The following is a 16,514-nucleotide window of genomic DNA, read 5'->3' as shown; positions in this document are numbered from 1 at the left end:
ATGAATTTGAGTTCCTAATTTTCTGAACTGTATTTGACAACTTCTGTCAGGAGAGGCACCAAAGAACAGGGACTGTGTCCCCTTGCAATAAGAAATAATAGTCTTAATTATAAAATGTTGCAGATTTTTACTCTGGATAAAGAGATAATCCTATTTTCTGTCAAGCCTTCATGGAAGCTGAAAACAGGAGCTTAAGATAGTTCTGTAGTCTAAATAATAAATACTTACACAGTCTTTCAGATAATGTCTTGTATTACTGTCAACATACCTTTATATGTTCAAAGAATATCTTGCAGTCAAATGTCAATCTAATTTTGTACAATTTTAATTTATTTTCTTTCCTGAGAAGTATTACTGAATTAATCAGTGGTACTAACAAGTAGAATCAATTTTACATTAATTTATAGAATTGCTGACAGTTACACAGTGAAATTGCAAAACAGGGGAGGCAAGAGACTGGAGACCACACTATCCCAAGTAGTTTAGAATACCTTGAGAGCTGTGGAGGATGGTTTTGCTAGGCTTTTGTTAGAGAAAGTTGCTATTGGAGTTCTTCTCTTCTTTAATTCTCCTTTTGCTTCCAAAAAACGTTTGTTTTATGATATAGAGGTGCAAAACTAATAAAGAACACAAATTAAGAAAGAAAGAAAGAAAAAATAAATTTATTACAGCTGATCAGTAAATCAAATTCTATTCTGAATGAAAAATTTCAACAGAGATTTTATTTTTTGAAAACTTTTTCATAATTATTTTTACAGAAAATTTTGGGCAATGATTTTTTGGTTCTTAAAAAAATTTCAAGTTGTTTTTTCTAAAGGAAAAACAACTTTAAACAAAATAAGAATTCGTTTAGAATATCTAAGATATGTAACAAGCTTCTTTTATATCAGAATTCCTTCTGGGTTTTATAAATATCCATCAATGTGCTTATCTGAAAGAATCCTTGATTTTATTTTTTTTTTCATTGTTGCTAAAAATAATTTTGCTTTCTTAGTGAATTACAAGCATACTTTTACTTCAGCCTGGCTGTCCTGTGTGAGCTAGCTTAAAGTTAAAGAAACAAACCCAGCCAATGAAGACAAGGCATTTGGAAGTTACTTCAGGCTAAAATCTCGGGCCATGTTCATATGAGCTGTGGATCTGACCTTATTACTTTGAAGTCACATTAAAGCTCAAGTTCTTTGTCATCACTGTAATTATGTAACTGTTACCCAGTGCTGCTTTTTTAATCCTGCTACCATAATCTTCTAAATTCTTTGTTCGGCCAAAAGCTTTAATAAGTGCGTGTAACTGGGACAAGTGAACCCTTGTTGACTGCTTGAGGAAGACTGGTGCTTCTCTGTGCTGAAGAAAGGCTGCATCTCCCTCTTGCTTCAACAGTGCATTTTAAGCTTTCTATCACTCTTCACCTTCAAGAAAAAAAAGCAAGTGATGATAGCATTGCTATTTTAAACTTTTATAGGAGTCTGGCTTGGTATATAGTTTTCTGTGTTCCCTTTAAGCTTACCTCAGCATGCTGTCATATGAATGCAGGGCTGAGATGTAGATTAATGTCTGCTTTCTGGTCAGAGTTTTCTATCAGAGTGGCAGTGACAATGGGAGAGAGCTTCTCCTCTTCCTCCTTCTACCCCAATAAAGTCCTGAGGCATAGTGGTCTGTCACCTCTCTGATGCTGTTTTTGTGTTGGTTCTTGTCAGTATTGTGCCAGCACATTGCCAATGATTGTTCTTGTCCAAACAGTCATGTGTTTCGTCTGCTTCTCTCTTCTGAGCGTTGAGAAATTATGATGCTCGTGCAGTAACCTGCAATTTCTGGTATACGGCCCATGGGCAGTGTTTTATTGTGGAGTAGCCCGAATGCTTGTTGACCAAATGGTACGTCTTCTCTCTCCAGACCAGAGAATGTTTGCTTCCTCTGTATCTTTACTATATCATGTACCTCCCTCATGCTTAATGCCTGCAGTGCATGCATTGTGGCATTTCAGCTCCTTTTTTAACAGTCTGGTGGAAGAGCAAGACCTTGTGATCAGTTTCCTTTGACTATTTTTTTTAAATTTCTTTTTTTCTCGAAAGCATAGTGGTATTCTTAGATTACATACTTACTGGCTTCCTGTGATTGTCTGGGTTTGGTTGTAATTCCTTTAACAAGTCCTGTTACAAGAAGCCACTCTACAAGTTATATCCTTCTCTCATATGCCACTTCTGTGGGTCTGGGCCAAAACCCTCACATGCTGGTTCTCAGTTGCCTGGGTGAGGGCTGATGCTCTGACAGAGCTTTCTAGCCATGGGTTGCAGGAGCTGCAACTTCAGAAGAATCTCCTAAAGAAAGCATTTGTTGTGTCCTAATAGTTGTGCAGCTGGACCCCATGCAGATCTGGCAATCCAAGTCTTAATAAGCAGTCCAAGCTATTTCTCTTCAAGAAAAAGGAACAAAACCATGTTTCTCCTCCACTTCTCAGTTCTGGACTGTGCAGACTGAAGCACCTCTGCTCCCTGTTCTGCTTCAGACTTCCAAAATGCTGTTACCACATCTGGTGTGGAACTTGACCACCACAGCCAGCTTCCTTGTAGGCAACATCAGGCCATCTGTTTTTCCCTTCATTGTCTATGATTGATTCTGGCCAGAGACAACAGTAGTTACTTTCCCGATTTCATCTCAGTTGGTATGCTACTGGTGATGGTTTAGACTCTGCTGAGAAAGAGTTTAGCTGCCACATGGAAGCAAGGCCAAGGTCCCTTCAACTGTCTTCTGTCAATGCTTAGAAGCAGCATGTTTCCAAAGCTACTGGATATTCTCCTTTTTTCACACAGCAGCAATACTATGTCACTATCATATCCACCCACCACAGCGTTCTTCATTTGGCCGTTCCAGGGATGTTTGCACTTCTGGTATTACTCTGATCTGATTTTTCTTCTAGCCTGAGGCTTGGAAGTAGGGGAGTTCCTGTCTGTACCATCAAGAGCTGTTCCTCAGGTTTGTGAGAGAACCAAGTTCTTCTCCTGCAGGGTGATGAGTGCAGCTCCCGAGACGACTTTGGAAAGAATATTATATTCCTTGCATAGCCCTCTGGGAGAGGAGCTGATGCTGCCTGGTGCTCCAGGGCGTTCTGCATTCTGCTGCTACCGAACGGTTAGGCAGTCGCAGGCTTAGCTCTGTCCTGTATCAGTTTCCAGCCTCTTCTCATCTCCTTTCTCCTCCAGCTGCTTCTGGCATGGGTGGGATGCTCCTGTCAAATTTTCTGCTTCTGAGTTTGGTGAATCTTTATATTGGGTACATTACTGGCTTTGTGGTCAAATGGACTGATACAGAATCATTGATGGAATAGTAGTTACTGTTGGGATTGATGGGGGGAGGGGGGGGAAATCACTCATCCTTATGAAGACCCCTATCCTTAACTGAAGTAAGACTTTAATGTTGGAATCGTCACTGGGTTCCTTGCCTCTCTCCCTGAAGTGACAGCACTGAATCCTGGACTTGGTCACTCCAGTCTTGCCATGTTTTGTCTTGCAGCCGCAAAGTTAGATTGTTTTTTTCAGCAGAGCATGCTTGCTTCTCTCCTGTAAAAGAGGTAATGATTAATAGCAACAATGGCTCTGTGTAACTCAGAATACATGGTAAAACTGACTGGGTTCTCAAACTGCATGCTTGCTCCTCTTGCTTAATTCTAAGTTATTGTTTTAGCTCTAAGAAAATGTCCTGAATACCAGCCTGGGTTCTTCTTTTAGCTGAGGCCCTGCCTAGCTGCCATTTCTGCCCCTCTCAGCCTGCAAACGCCACCCTCAGCCAGCCGTTTGCCCTTAAAGATCTTTCCTATCTGTTGAGATATAAATTTCAGAAATGTCATTATCCACTCCTGTGGACATCATGTTAAGGTTGTGTGGAAATATCTTGGCTGTAGTTGATGTCTAGCAAAGGGTGGGAGAGCTTTGGTGAGAGAGGGAGCTTGTCATGGATCACCTTCATCGAGTGCGCCCAGAGAGAGCCCATTTGAAATGTTCTCTTTCATATGGATTCTCAGTTCCACGTCAACTGATACCTCATCCTTTCTGTGTTTGTTTTTCGTTAGTTGGATTAATTTCCCCCCTTCAAGCCTCATGCCTTCATGATTTAGGCAACACTTCTCAGCCTTAATAAATTGAGAGAATGGGACCGAGTGCTTTACTACACTATCTGCACTAGTTTTTGCAAGTTTAAATGGACTACAGAATACAGAGCCATCTTTTGTTGTCATAAGCAGTCTGTTAAAGCTAAATTTGCTGCTATGGGCTTTGAGAAGCATCTTCCTCTTGCTCCTGAGCAGCCCCCTGGGTTCTGTTTGTACCAGGTGTAAGACATCTGAGAAGCATCCGGGGCTAATGCTGCAGTTGATAGATATTAATATTGTCTGTGGTACCTGCCACCATGTATGAACATGAACAACAGGATATGTTAACTCTTTAGAATCACTGCTCACGTTGACTCAAGTTAGCAGAACAATTATTTACCAGAAACTTAATTCTTCAGTATGTGTCACATGTACATTTACTTCCCGCCCTGTTTATGTCCTCTGGAGATTCCTGCTGTGGGGATTCAGCAGTTCATAGAGAACTGGAGTAACAGTGAGGACGTGCCACCTTCTGTTCTCAGCCTTCAGTTAGAAGGAGGTGAGGTGGATGGGATCTTCTGCCTGTAATAATGCAGAGGCAAAACCAGAAGACGTTTATGCACACCCACTGTGAGAATGTGTGGGTGAACTGTATTTCTTTCAGCCCCCACCCAACCTCCAAGATTGATGCATGTACCACAAGTAGTATCCAGTGAAAAACTACTTTCTTACCAGCCAAGCCTTATTGCTTTCAAACAGCCCGATGAGATGCAGAATTTGTGGGCATCTTCACCTAAGGTAAAGCAGTTGCTGGGACAGGATGCAGTTCTTCCTCTGTGATGGTGATGCTTGTGTGGATAAAGCTTGGGAGCGGCAGTTCAAGGCAGAGGGATCCTCTTGGTTATGCTAAGAACTATTGCTGCATGTGCTAAGAACTGTTAGTATTCTGTGGCTTCCTTGTAAATGTCTTGATTAGGAAAACACTGTTTGAAAATTTGCTAACAGGACCTTAAATACAGGTTTATGCAGCTTGCAAGCAAAATTTATTTTCTAATATATGTAATGGATCTTGTTGAAAGTAATTCACAGTGAAGTGGGATGTTTATTTGCTTTCTGTGCATAGGCTTATATTGTTGTTCGGTACTTACAAGCATTTGTAAGCAAAAGACTGGAATTGGATATGTTTTCAACTCTTTCTGAGCATCATTCAGCTAGAAACACTAAAAAAAATTGGCAGTGATAAATTCCAGAGTTCATTTTAAGTTTATGTTTATTGATTTTATTTTAAGACAAAATGCCAACAGCTGACCATGAATATCTTAAGCCAAATCTAACATTAACATAATCAACCATAAATTGGAAACCTCGTGGAGTTTGCTTTGTGAGTGCATACGTTCAGTGGATGAGACAGCATGACAAAATTTAGTGCCTTTATTTATTCTGATTTAGATTTTTTACTTTGGATTGGAGTAAACAGGATTATTGTTTAAACTGGATTTGGATGTATTTAGAGATGGAAATGTGTAAATGAGCTTCTCAAGTGGTGTCTGGTTGATCATGAATTTGGGGGGGGATAGCTAAAAAGGAGTGCTCTTTTTTTTGCCTAACTAGGATAGTATTTCAGGGGCTTTTATTTTGTTTTGTTGTGTTCCTTATATTTAGGCATTACTTTCAATTATGTCACTTCTTTAAGAATCTTGCATATGATTGAGGCAGATATAAAGAAACTGTTAGCTGCAGTTTTACTCCAAGTTTGACAGCAAGTGATCTACTTTGAATTCAAAGAAGGAATCTACAAGTGGATCATTCTCATCTCTTTTTTTTTTTTTTTTTTTATGTAGAATAGAACAGTTTTGATTAACTGCGATTTACAGCATCTTCAGCTTTGTTAGTTGTAACAACAGCTTTTAATATTTCCCAAAGCACTTAATGAGCTTGATGATGTAGTGGGGTACTCTTTAGAGTCCTTATAACCCTCTGCTTGGCTTAAATGAAGTATTTTCCTGTGCAAGTGAAAATCTGTTTTGGAAAATGGGGCCTAGCATGTGGTCCTACAGTTAAAAGACAAAAGACCCAGTTAAATTGAATGGAGCGTAAACCATGAGATAAAGAAGCTATTTTTTTCAAAGAAAGGATATTCGTCTCTGTTATGTGACTCTTCGTTCAAGTAGTATCAATGGTGGTCAGTAGTTAATCATTTCTTATGTGAGGTTTGAGAGCTTAGTGGAGTGATTAATGAGCTAGTGATAGTTACGCATATAGGAATATATAAAGTAAAACTGAGGCAATTAGGCTAGTTAAAGGTGATTTATATAAATCTTGTTCACAAAGTGAGATTTTGATTGACGTTGCTGAGCTGCGAAAGGGGGATGAGTTCTTGGATCGGTTTGTGGGAACTAATGAAAGCAAACTTCAGTGTTAACTGCATGTTTCCACCAGTGGGTAAATAAAAAACCAAAACGAGTTACTGAAAATATGGCTCTAACGTGAAGAATCTCAAACAGTGCAACACCATTTTTAGCGTTTTTCAAAACCTCCTGTATCGAATATATGCTATTTAGGGAAGCTTCTCCCCCCTGCCACCCCTGACTGTAGCCTTGAGCACAGCCTGAGCTCGGGATATTTGGCTACCTCTAGCTGTGCAAGATTACAAACTTCTGCTTGCCAAGCCCATTTTCCAAGCATCTCCGCCACAGAGCTGCATCCTGACCTCTATGCAGCTGAGTCCCTGTTAATTCTGCATTTATCCAGGCTTGAAGCAAGGAATGCAGAAATGCTTCCTAGGCTTTTCTGTGCCTATTTGTAGGAATTGGTTTGCAGCGTGGCAGGATTGAACTTGTTTGTTCCTCCCGGGCACCTTGGGGAGGGGGGTGTGCAGAAATGTTTCCAGCTGCAGCATTTACAGCGAAATTTCTGGCTATTGCTTCCCTTTTATCTCTCTGTTCCAGACAAAACCATGGCTTCAGGATTGTTTGATGGGAGCAGCATCCATGCGGAAAATACAAGCAATTATAGTGGCATTTTAGCAGCAGTTTCTGGTCCTAGTTTTTAGTAGAGGGGTCTTTGTGAAAGGGGCTGCCGCTCCTTTTTGTTTCTTTAAGTGCCAGGTATGCTTGCATGTCTCTACCAAACCAGAAGCTAGTTGCTCTTGCTGCCTTGAGTCTGGTGACTCCAGCTTAGTCAGCCAGGAGCCTGGGTCAATCCAGTGTTCTCAAATCAGTAGCACGGACAGGAGCAGTGGAGCTAAACTGTGCTATCAATTACCTTAATGTAACCAGTGTTCCAGAAGGTAGTATTTGAGCATTTAGAGAATGGGCCTTTCAAGCTCTCCTGGGCTATGGGCAGGCCTTCGACTACCCTGCCAGAGGAGTACAGCAGGATAGCACTGACTTGCTCTGCAGGCCTCAGCTGACTGGAGTTTTAGATGCGTGAACGCAGGCACGGCGTTTTGCTGGCAAGGCACATACTGCCCAGATGCCAAGGAGGTCTGGCAGTTTCCTGTTTGGACAAGCAAGGATATTACTTTCTCTTAGAAATCCAGTTATTAACAAGTTGCATGGGTGCAAACTCTTGTTTAAAGGACCTCGCCTGCTTAGCTGCTCTCCTAAGATATTTTAACTTTACTTTGGAACATCTAGCAGAAGATTTAGTTACATACTTGGCACTTGCAGGTTGCAGTAGAATGCACTTTTGGTGGGCTGAAGGCAAGGTTATACTGCTTCCTAAAATGTTTGGATGTCATCGTGGTGAATGCTATCCATTATTATGGCATGCTGAAGCTTGAACTTCTTTTTGAGCACATGGGTAAGGAATTTTGCCAAGAGTAGACAAAGACATGACTCTTGAAGGGACCTGGGAAATGCAGTGTTCGTAGCTAGTGTCAGTAAAGGAAACCTTGCCCACAGTATCTTTCCTTTGCAAGGTCGAAAGATGACAGCATGATGCATCCTTAGTGAAAATTAATTACTCTTGTGGGATAGATGTTGCTTTATATGCTGCTATTGTGGTTTTCTGTTTATTTCATTGAAATTCAATCTTTTATTAAAACCACTGGCTCTAATTTCCTGATTCTTCCCTTTGCAGGCACCAAATGCCAAAGTTATTGTGTTGGTAAACCAGTTCATCAGGAAAAACACAAGTAGTGATATGACTAATAATATATTAAAAATCATTGCAGACATTTTGCTGCCAGTCCACATCTAATTAAAAAAGCTGAAGAGTACATTTAAGCCAGGTGCAGGCAAAACTATGCATAATTGTCTTTTCCAAGGAGCCATGGAAAACCAGCTTGTATACTGTTGTAGGCAGGCAGAGTAAATAGGGTATGTGTGCTATTGCTGGCTCATGGATTTGGGTGGAGAAGTCCGGACGGACTGCAGAGTTTTGCAAGAGGCTGTGTATGCTCACTATGAGTGCACCACCTGCTATCTGCTCCTGGTGCCCCAGGGTGGCTGCTCTATGAAGAGTTCCGTGGCTTCTATACCTAGAAGCTCCACAGCAATTTATTCCTCCCTCACATGTTCCCCCCATTCCCCTCCTAGCTGTTTTTTGCAGCCAGTGTCTTGCACTGGTTCGTCTTGGCCCATTCCCTTTTTCCATAGTAATTGTGGAAGCGTGCAAGAGTCCTGGATGTCTGTGTTAATGCAGTGCAGGTGAATATTGTGTTTCATAGCACAGCAGCAGGCTAGCGACTGGATAAATCGCATCATGCTTTTCTACATTACTGTACTCTTTCAGCAGTAGTCTGTCCATCCGTTCCTTCAAGCCTTTTCCTCCTGAGGTCCTTTCCAGCCTGACTGTTTCTGATTTTGTGTGTGTGGTGTTCTGGTTTTCAGTGTGTTGTGGTTTGGTTGGTTGTTGGGGTTGTTGGAGTTGTTTTCCAATAAAAGATTGGAATTTGGTTTTGGGAATCTATTTTATAATTCCCATGTGAAAGACAGGACACAGAACACAGATTTCTACTAAAATGAATGCATTGCATTTAAGAGAATAGCTTCCATGATAATAAAAGAATTAATAAATTAAAACACATAAATTCTTTGCTCCTGCTTTGTTAATTTTCCCAATTACAGTAAAGGGTTACCTTTACCCAGATAGAGCACTGGTTTCTACTGTGACGCTTCTTTTTCAGTTTTTGAGTAGGTTGCTTGCATACAAGTCCTGGGTACCCAGTCACAGAACAAAGATTTTTTTCAGGAAATTGTGTATTTCAAGAGTAGAGTGGGAGTAGATTCAGGTTAATTTTACCCTCTCTGGCTCTTCTCCCCTCAACCACCTCCACCAAAAATTGCAATCACTGGAGTATTATTTTGGGCATTCCTAAATGTCGAATATTTGATGCCACTAAGAAATGATAACTGTGTGGGAAGTTGTTCTCTACAGCATCTTCATGGGATGTGTGAATCCCAGGTCATTTCCTTGTTGGCTTAATTAGGGTAGAAACTTAAGCTTTCACCTTCACTTATTAGGAGAGGAAGCTCTTGTTACAGATTAGTTCTAGTGTGAGTACTGCAGTCTTGTAATACAGTTCATTATTGCCGAATTTAATCACAGTGGGCTGGAACCTGTTTCCTTTTTCTTATTCAAATCTTGTGGGCTGTGGAATCACTGTTTTGGAGAGTTACTGAGTATTCAGCTAACTCATAGAAAGCAGAGTATCTCTAGCAAGAGACTGCCCAAACCCCTGTTATTAGGACTCTCTACATGAAAGGTAGGGAGACTGAAATTTGTGCCTGGCTGTGAATATTGCAGAGGAAAGGTCCGAATTTCAGTCTTTGGTATCTTAGCTAACCAGTGTGGCTGTAGGTCATGAGGTTGGATGGCAAGCAGCATGTCACTCTCCTCCTCCTCATTGTCCTCTCTGCTTTGTGGCTAGTGCCAAGGTTGCCCTGTGAGCCCAGTCCTTCATTTCTGGATGTCCTCGAGTGCTTAGGAATCGAGTGAAGGAATTGCTTCTGCACCAAGCTGTACCACCACTGTTGTGGTCTAATATATTCTGTGCAAAGAAAGGTAGTCCATTGGGATATCCCGGAGCTAGAATCTCCAAAATCGTAACAGACAAAATGCTGTTTGAAGGGAAGGGGTGATGTCTTGATTTTGTCATTGATACCTGTATGTGTTGCTGTTCACTTGTGTGATTGGTGTTTGGATTTCAAGTCTTTTCTTAGTAACATTTCTTAGTATTTTTAATTAGCAATGCTCTCTTCTAAATCCTTTCCCATATAAATAATTATTACATGGGACAAAACCGAACAGATGGTTCCTGCTCATACATAGAGTCCTATCAGAAACCATTAAATAGGTTTTGGTGTGAAAGTAGAGGTCGTCTGAGCTGTATTAATTGTGCAATTAACAGTGAAGGTTTTCTATATGCTACAAGTATTAAAACAGGAAAGTCCATGCCAAATATGGAGACACATATTCAGCTAAAAATTGATTTTTTGCTTCCAGGGACAAAATACTGCGTAGAGGATGTAGCCATTATTGCTGTAAACACCTCTTACAACAAATATTTTTTTAGACCATATCTGCAGTAATAGAGCATTTAAAAGTGGACTTTATCTCACCTAGTTCTTGGTGACTAAAAATAAAGCAGTAAGGTGTCTGTGATAGCTGAGGAGAGACAAGTATGTCTGTTGGTGATTCATCCACCCTAAATGCAGCGTCTAAGCCAGATAGGATGAATTGCTCTCCAGTGGTGAGCAGTTTCACCTTTAAATGGCAGCAGGTGAGATGGGTTCTGTCCACAATCAATAGGAAGCAGAGGTTCTCCGATGAATGTTGTGTCCTTCAAATGGGTGTTTGTCTTACAGGGGTTTCTCTTATCTCTGTTACTGCTTTATTACAGTTGCCAGGTTACCCCCTCCTTCCCCAGAACTTCCTCTCTGAGGTTTCTTCTCTGTCTCCCAGCAGTTTCTTTCTGGCTTTAAGGAAAAAGGAGGAAAGGAAACTAATTAGGGTAGTTTTTAGTTTGAGGTTTGGTTTTATTGTTGTTTTTGGGGTTTTGTTTTTCTTTTAAATCAAAAATGAGCTTTCTAAATAAGATAAAGGACTTTGTATCCCCTGATTATTTGTTCTGTAAGGGGAGAAAGAAAAAGCACAGATCACTCAGTATGTTAGATTAGAAACTGATACCTCAGAGACATGGTACACAATAAAAGTTGCTTGGCCAGTAGGTTTTACTTAGCAAGATGAAATTTCTCTTCAGAGCAGAGGTCAAATGTCTCAAGATTGTGGAGGACCAGAGCGGTAGGAACTCAGATTATTATTCAGAAGAAATGTCTTATTTCTCTGGGGTGTACCAGTGTCACAGCCTTCCAGAAGCTATTTACCTGTATGTATACTTTCATGCTTTGTAACTTCCACATTATCTTTTTTTTCTTATACTTACATTCTTTTGGTGGACAATGGATCTTCAGGATTCTTGATTTAGCCTGTTGTTAGATACATATATAGACAAAAAGAGAGGTTCTAATCAGTAGTCGGGATGACACTTTTGAGGAAAAGTGAAAAGGGGCCAAACAATAACAGCAGCAGCCAAACCTTAACTGTTTCAGGAACAGAACTTTGCCAAAATTAGTTCCATGGATTGCTCATAATGAATTTAAGAGAATACTTTGGAAGGACAAGGACTTCTAAGATCTAGTGTCTTTCTTCAGACTTCCTTATGGAATTTGTTGGGGAAATCTTTTCTGGTTTTAAAAATAAAGTGTCATGAAAGACTGGCTTACTAAAGTTGACATACTAGAATAAATTGGTGATTCATATTAGTGGGAAGTGGAGAAATAATCATTTTAAGTGTACTGAAGGAGTTTGGTGAAGCTGCTAATGTACAAAAATATTCTAATTAAAACCACTTGGAAAACGAGGTTGCAGTAAATGGGATTTGTATCTTCAAAAATTGGGGGAGGATGGTCTGAATGCTTTCTTACATAATGTCTTGCTAACCTCTGGGGCTCAGTGCCATATGACACCTATCAGAAGAGCTTAGTATGGTTCAAAAATAATTGGACTGTTGGATGTTTAACATTCATTCATATAGAAAAAAAAAACCAGCCCATAAACCTGGTTGCTAGATCCACAGCCTTATTTTATTATAACCAAGTGAGTCAAATTAAACATAATTGTTAATGAACTTAACACAGCAGGGTCAAAGCAGTACAGTTTCTGTGAAGGAAAACTGAGCTGCGCACATCTGTGCAGATTAACATTAATGAATAAAGAAATGACTCCGTCTCATAAATTTCTTAAAAGCTTTGAAAGTAAGGCTCTCTGGTTTTCAGTATGCCACAACTAATTCTAGGTACATTTTAAGATTCCATCCTTGCACAGCTATTAAATATACTTGTTCATAAATTTGAATAATTTAGTAGTAGCTGAATGGTACGGGTTGTGTAAAACTTGCTGTTGATTCAAAATTATTTCAGTAGCTGAATATAAGAGAAGACTTGTGGTGTTCCCCTAGGATCCCAAGGAGGGTGGACACCTGGCAGTCTGTGACACAGCCCAAGCCGAGACCTGTGCAAGTGTGTGTATGTCATGGAAAGGTTTTTATTCTGTAAAGGCTTCTAATGGAGCTGCAGCTGTATGTTGAGACAAGTCCTGGGCTTTGGAGCAGTGGGCAGTGTTTCAGTCTCACGCTTACGACATGCAAGCAGTGCCCAAACAAGCAAAAGCAGTGTGGAGTTGAAGCACGCTGCTAAATTCTGATCATCCAGCTAAAGATAGAAGGGAAATATTTCTACTGGTGTTGGAAAAATCAGAATCGGGTAGAAATGAGTTAGTGACAGTATGTATGTGCCATAATTAATAGTTTACAGAAAGCAAGATGGGCGGTGTTTATTTTGACCACAACACAAGAACAGAGGTGTGTTCAGTACCCTGACAATTAATTAAAAACTGCTTCCTTATTCCTTACGTAATGACTTGCTAACCTGTGGAGCTTAGTGCCGTATGATAGTTAATCTGAAGAGCTTAATAACATTCAAAAATAATTAGACTTTTGGATGGATACCATCCTCTGTTATCTGTACAGGAGAAAGATAAACTTTCCAGCTTCAAAGATAAGTTGGTAATGACCAGCATTCAAAAAAAACTTGACTGTCAGCCATTGCTCATTAAAAAACTTGAGTATCAGTCATTGCCACTGCTTGGTTAGGAGAGAGATCAAGGGCAGACAGTCTGCTGGTAGATACCGTTTGCTGGAAAACAGTTTTGCAAATGGTCTGTTCTCTGGGTCTTGTAGGTTTTTAAAACCTCTAGGACCATGAGTTGAAATGACATGTCTTATGTACTGCTTGTCCTGGGACATAGACTCAAATACTGCAATGGGGCTATCGTCACAAAGGCAACTAAAATTAGTGTTAGTGATAGATTTCTATCGTGGCAGTACTCATTTGGATATTTCTTTATTTCTTTTTTTTTTTTTTTTTTTTTTTTTTTATAATTGGAGATGCATGTGTACTCTGGTGACTTAGTTGGCATTGCACGCCTCCTACAGCAAGGAGAGGGAGTGCAATTGCTTGCTTATTTGCATATCAACACCGAGGCATCAGTTGTGGAAACCGTGTTGATTATACTTGAACCAGGAAGAGAATAATGTAACTAAAATTACCAGTTGATATGAAAATGTCTTACCTTAGTTTGCAGAATATAACAGATTGTTTTCTGTCTTACTTTGAGAAGAAACTTATGCGGTCAGATTTATTGTATGAATTTGTTTTGGATCTTATGGGATTTAAATTAGCAAGCATCCTAAAGTTATCTGCATATTTTTGCAGGGTATCATAGAAAAATCGAAAGTGAAAGGAATTCCTATCATTATTGATGCTGTAAGTATTTTCTTGATTCAGTCAGTGGTTTGACATTTAAGAATCTATTCAGTAAACGTTCTTCTTACTGGTTTTTGCAGGATGGACTGTGGCTCATTTCCCAGCAGCCTTCTCTTATTCAAGGCTACCAGCGAGCTATTCTTACTCCAAACTACATGGAGTTTAGTAGACTGTATGAAGCCATGGTGAGCTGTTTTCCTCTTTGATATTTAAGTATGTGCAAGTTTAGTCTTTTAGTTTTAAAAATAAACAACTTATTACTGGCTTGAACATCATGTGCTGTTTCTTATCTGCGAGAAGTATTCTCTGGGTTTTTATTCCATGGGATAATTGCCACAATAATGCATATTCTTAAACAGAGCTCGTCTTTAAAGATGACCCATTCTTATGCATTTTTTGGCATTGCAGTGGGTATAGAAACAAATACCTGGAAAGACTGATGATGATGCTTATGCTTTTTTTTTTTTTTTTCCCCTCCCATACATATGCTGAAGTAGCATGTGTTAGAATATATTGTTCTAGTAGTAAAATGTACTGTGTATGGAATTCTTGTGTTGTAGCTTAGAGACCCCGTAGACAGTAGTGATCATCATGGATGTGTGTTAAGACTCAGCCAAGCCATGGGGAATTTGACAATTGTTCAAAAGGGAGAAAGAGATCTTATTTCAGATGGAGAGAAAGGTAAGTGAAGCATTTTGCTTTTATCAATGTGATTATTTTTTTGTTTGTTTTCTTTCAGTTGTAGTCCAGTGGTTGGACTACATACAGTAATGGGTTGAGTGTATTCCCCTGAAGATTGAAGGGGAAGGATGGCTGTCTTTGCAGATCACCTTTTAGATGATTTGTGTAAATTGATATTTTAAAAGAGTGCAACTTAATTTATTTGCTGAAAAAAGTTGCTGATTTTATTTCTCATTTAAAAGGCTGTAACATGTTTTACATGACACAGGTATTGAGAAATTAATTTTTTATTCTTTGTGAACTGTTTTAGAATCCTTAGCTGTTATGGTCTATATAAGTGCAGATGTCATTGCTAAATTTCTGCAGAATAATATTGTTTTTTCACCATATATTGGTGTGTTTGAGAAATGAATACATCTTGAGGTTCATAAGCTGCTCAGTTCCTTGATACTGTACACCATGCTGTAGATTAGCATGTAAATATATAACTTGTACATTAGCCCTGACAAAAAACAAACAAAAAAATTAACTCTAGATTGCCATTACAACTTTTTTAAAACAGTCAATTACTAATATGATTAAAGTATACTTAATAAAATTAGCTGCCTGTCTGATGCTTTTTAAACTGATCGTTTACTGTGATCAGTATAAAATTAATTCATGAGTGCCTTCATCACACTTTGACTACATAGTGTTATTTCATATACATAACAAGCAGCAGCTCTGCCTCTAATTGCTTGAAATGCTAATCTCTGGTAAATGTTTATGCCTCTTCAGAACTGGTTTGTACATGCAGTCAATTTTTCATTATTGGGAGCCGTGGGAGTCTTTTATAACAGAAAAACAGATGTAATATGACAACTGGTTTGTGCAGAGCCACCTTCCACATACCCCCATTAGTACAGATACTAAAGCAGACTGTGAAGCAAGATGGGATCTGGAAGCAGTATAGTTATGCGTATTTGATGAAGGACTTCAGTCGGTCATACAGTACTCAAGTTGTGCTGCATGAAGTCTGCTGTTATATTTGCACCCATAGCAGACTTGATTTGTAACCTCGGGCAGTCAGGCCAGGCTTAAGGGAGGGTGAACTCTGCTGGAGGATAAAATATCCTGGCTCCAGTTTATGCCAGCTAGAGAGCTTTAGAGCACCGTAGCGTATCTTCTTTCCCTGTTTTTATGTCAACAATGTTCTTTTTATGTAGGATTGTTGTTTTCTTAATGAATGTCGGGAAAACTGGATGAGCGCTTTAGATTGAGCACATTACCTGGTATATCTCTGTTCTTGTTTTGAGCTGCTGTTCTTGAGATAAGTGTACACCCATCATTTCTGGAGAGGGGACACTCCATCTTCATTGTCTCTTGTCATGCAGGATTCAAGAAACCAGGAAGCAACTGAAACTCTTTCCAATTTCAATTTTGAGTGTGGCGCAAGTTTGGTGTATGTCTTCTGTGCTTTTGGGGCTTTTTGCTGTTTTTAACTTTTTTCCCACCTTGTTCTTTGTCTCTGTTGTGTTCCGATATTTTTTTTTCTCATAGGTAATTGGCTTTTTGATTTGAAATAAAAACAGTTCTGTGCCTTTATAGCAGTTGTTTGATGTCTGACTATAGGCTGCTTTCTTGTTCTTACCTTGGTTCTATCAGTGATGCTTTCTCCCTCCTGTATTACAGACATTACAGCTGAGCTGTAAGAAAGGTTTAATACAGGTTATAATGTCTGTTACAAACACTGTTTTTAGGGTTTGTATTGCTTGCAGGAAGGTTCCTGAGAATTTTGCAGAAACTATAGACTTCAGCTTCCTTTTAACAAGAATGTTCTTTGAGTCTGGGAATTACTGTCAGCCAATTTTTTAAAAGCTCCTCAAATGCAAAATTGCATTGAGAAAGGAGATTCTGTCTGCTCTGTGCCACAACACAGA

General features: G+C 39.5%; 1 protein-coding gene across 2 annotated transcripts in view; it reads left to right on the top strand.

Annotated features, from left to right (window-relative positions):
- Positions 1-16,514, top strand: part of NAXD (NAD(P)HX dehydratase) — a 52,605-nt gene that overhangs the window by 24,110 nt on the left and 11,981 nt on the right. For both annotated transcript variants that reach the window (XM_082498615.1, XM_082498614.1), the window contains 3 exons: positions 13,864-13,914; positions 13,995-14,099; positions 14,475-14,595. In XM_082498615.1, coding sequence (XP_082354741.1) covers positions 13,864-13,914; positions 13,995-14,099; positions 14,475-14,595 — 277 coding nt within the window. The remainder of the gene's footprint in view (positions 1-13,863; positions 13,915-13,994; positions 14,100-14,474; positions 14,596-16,514) is intronic.

The sequence above is a fragment of the Vanellus vanellus genome, assembly GCF_965231255.1.
Source record: "Vanellus vanellus genome assembly, chromosome: 1".
NCBI classification, from domain to species: Eukaryota; Metazoa; Chordata; class Aves; order Charadriiformes; family Charadriidae; genus Vanellus; species Vanellus vanellus.
Note: the sequence above shows the minus strand (reverse complement) of the source record. Positions and strands in the feature narration are given on the sequence as shown.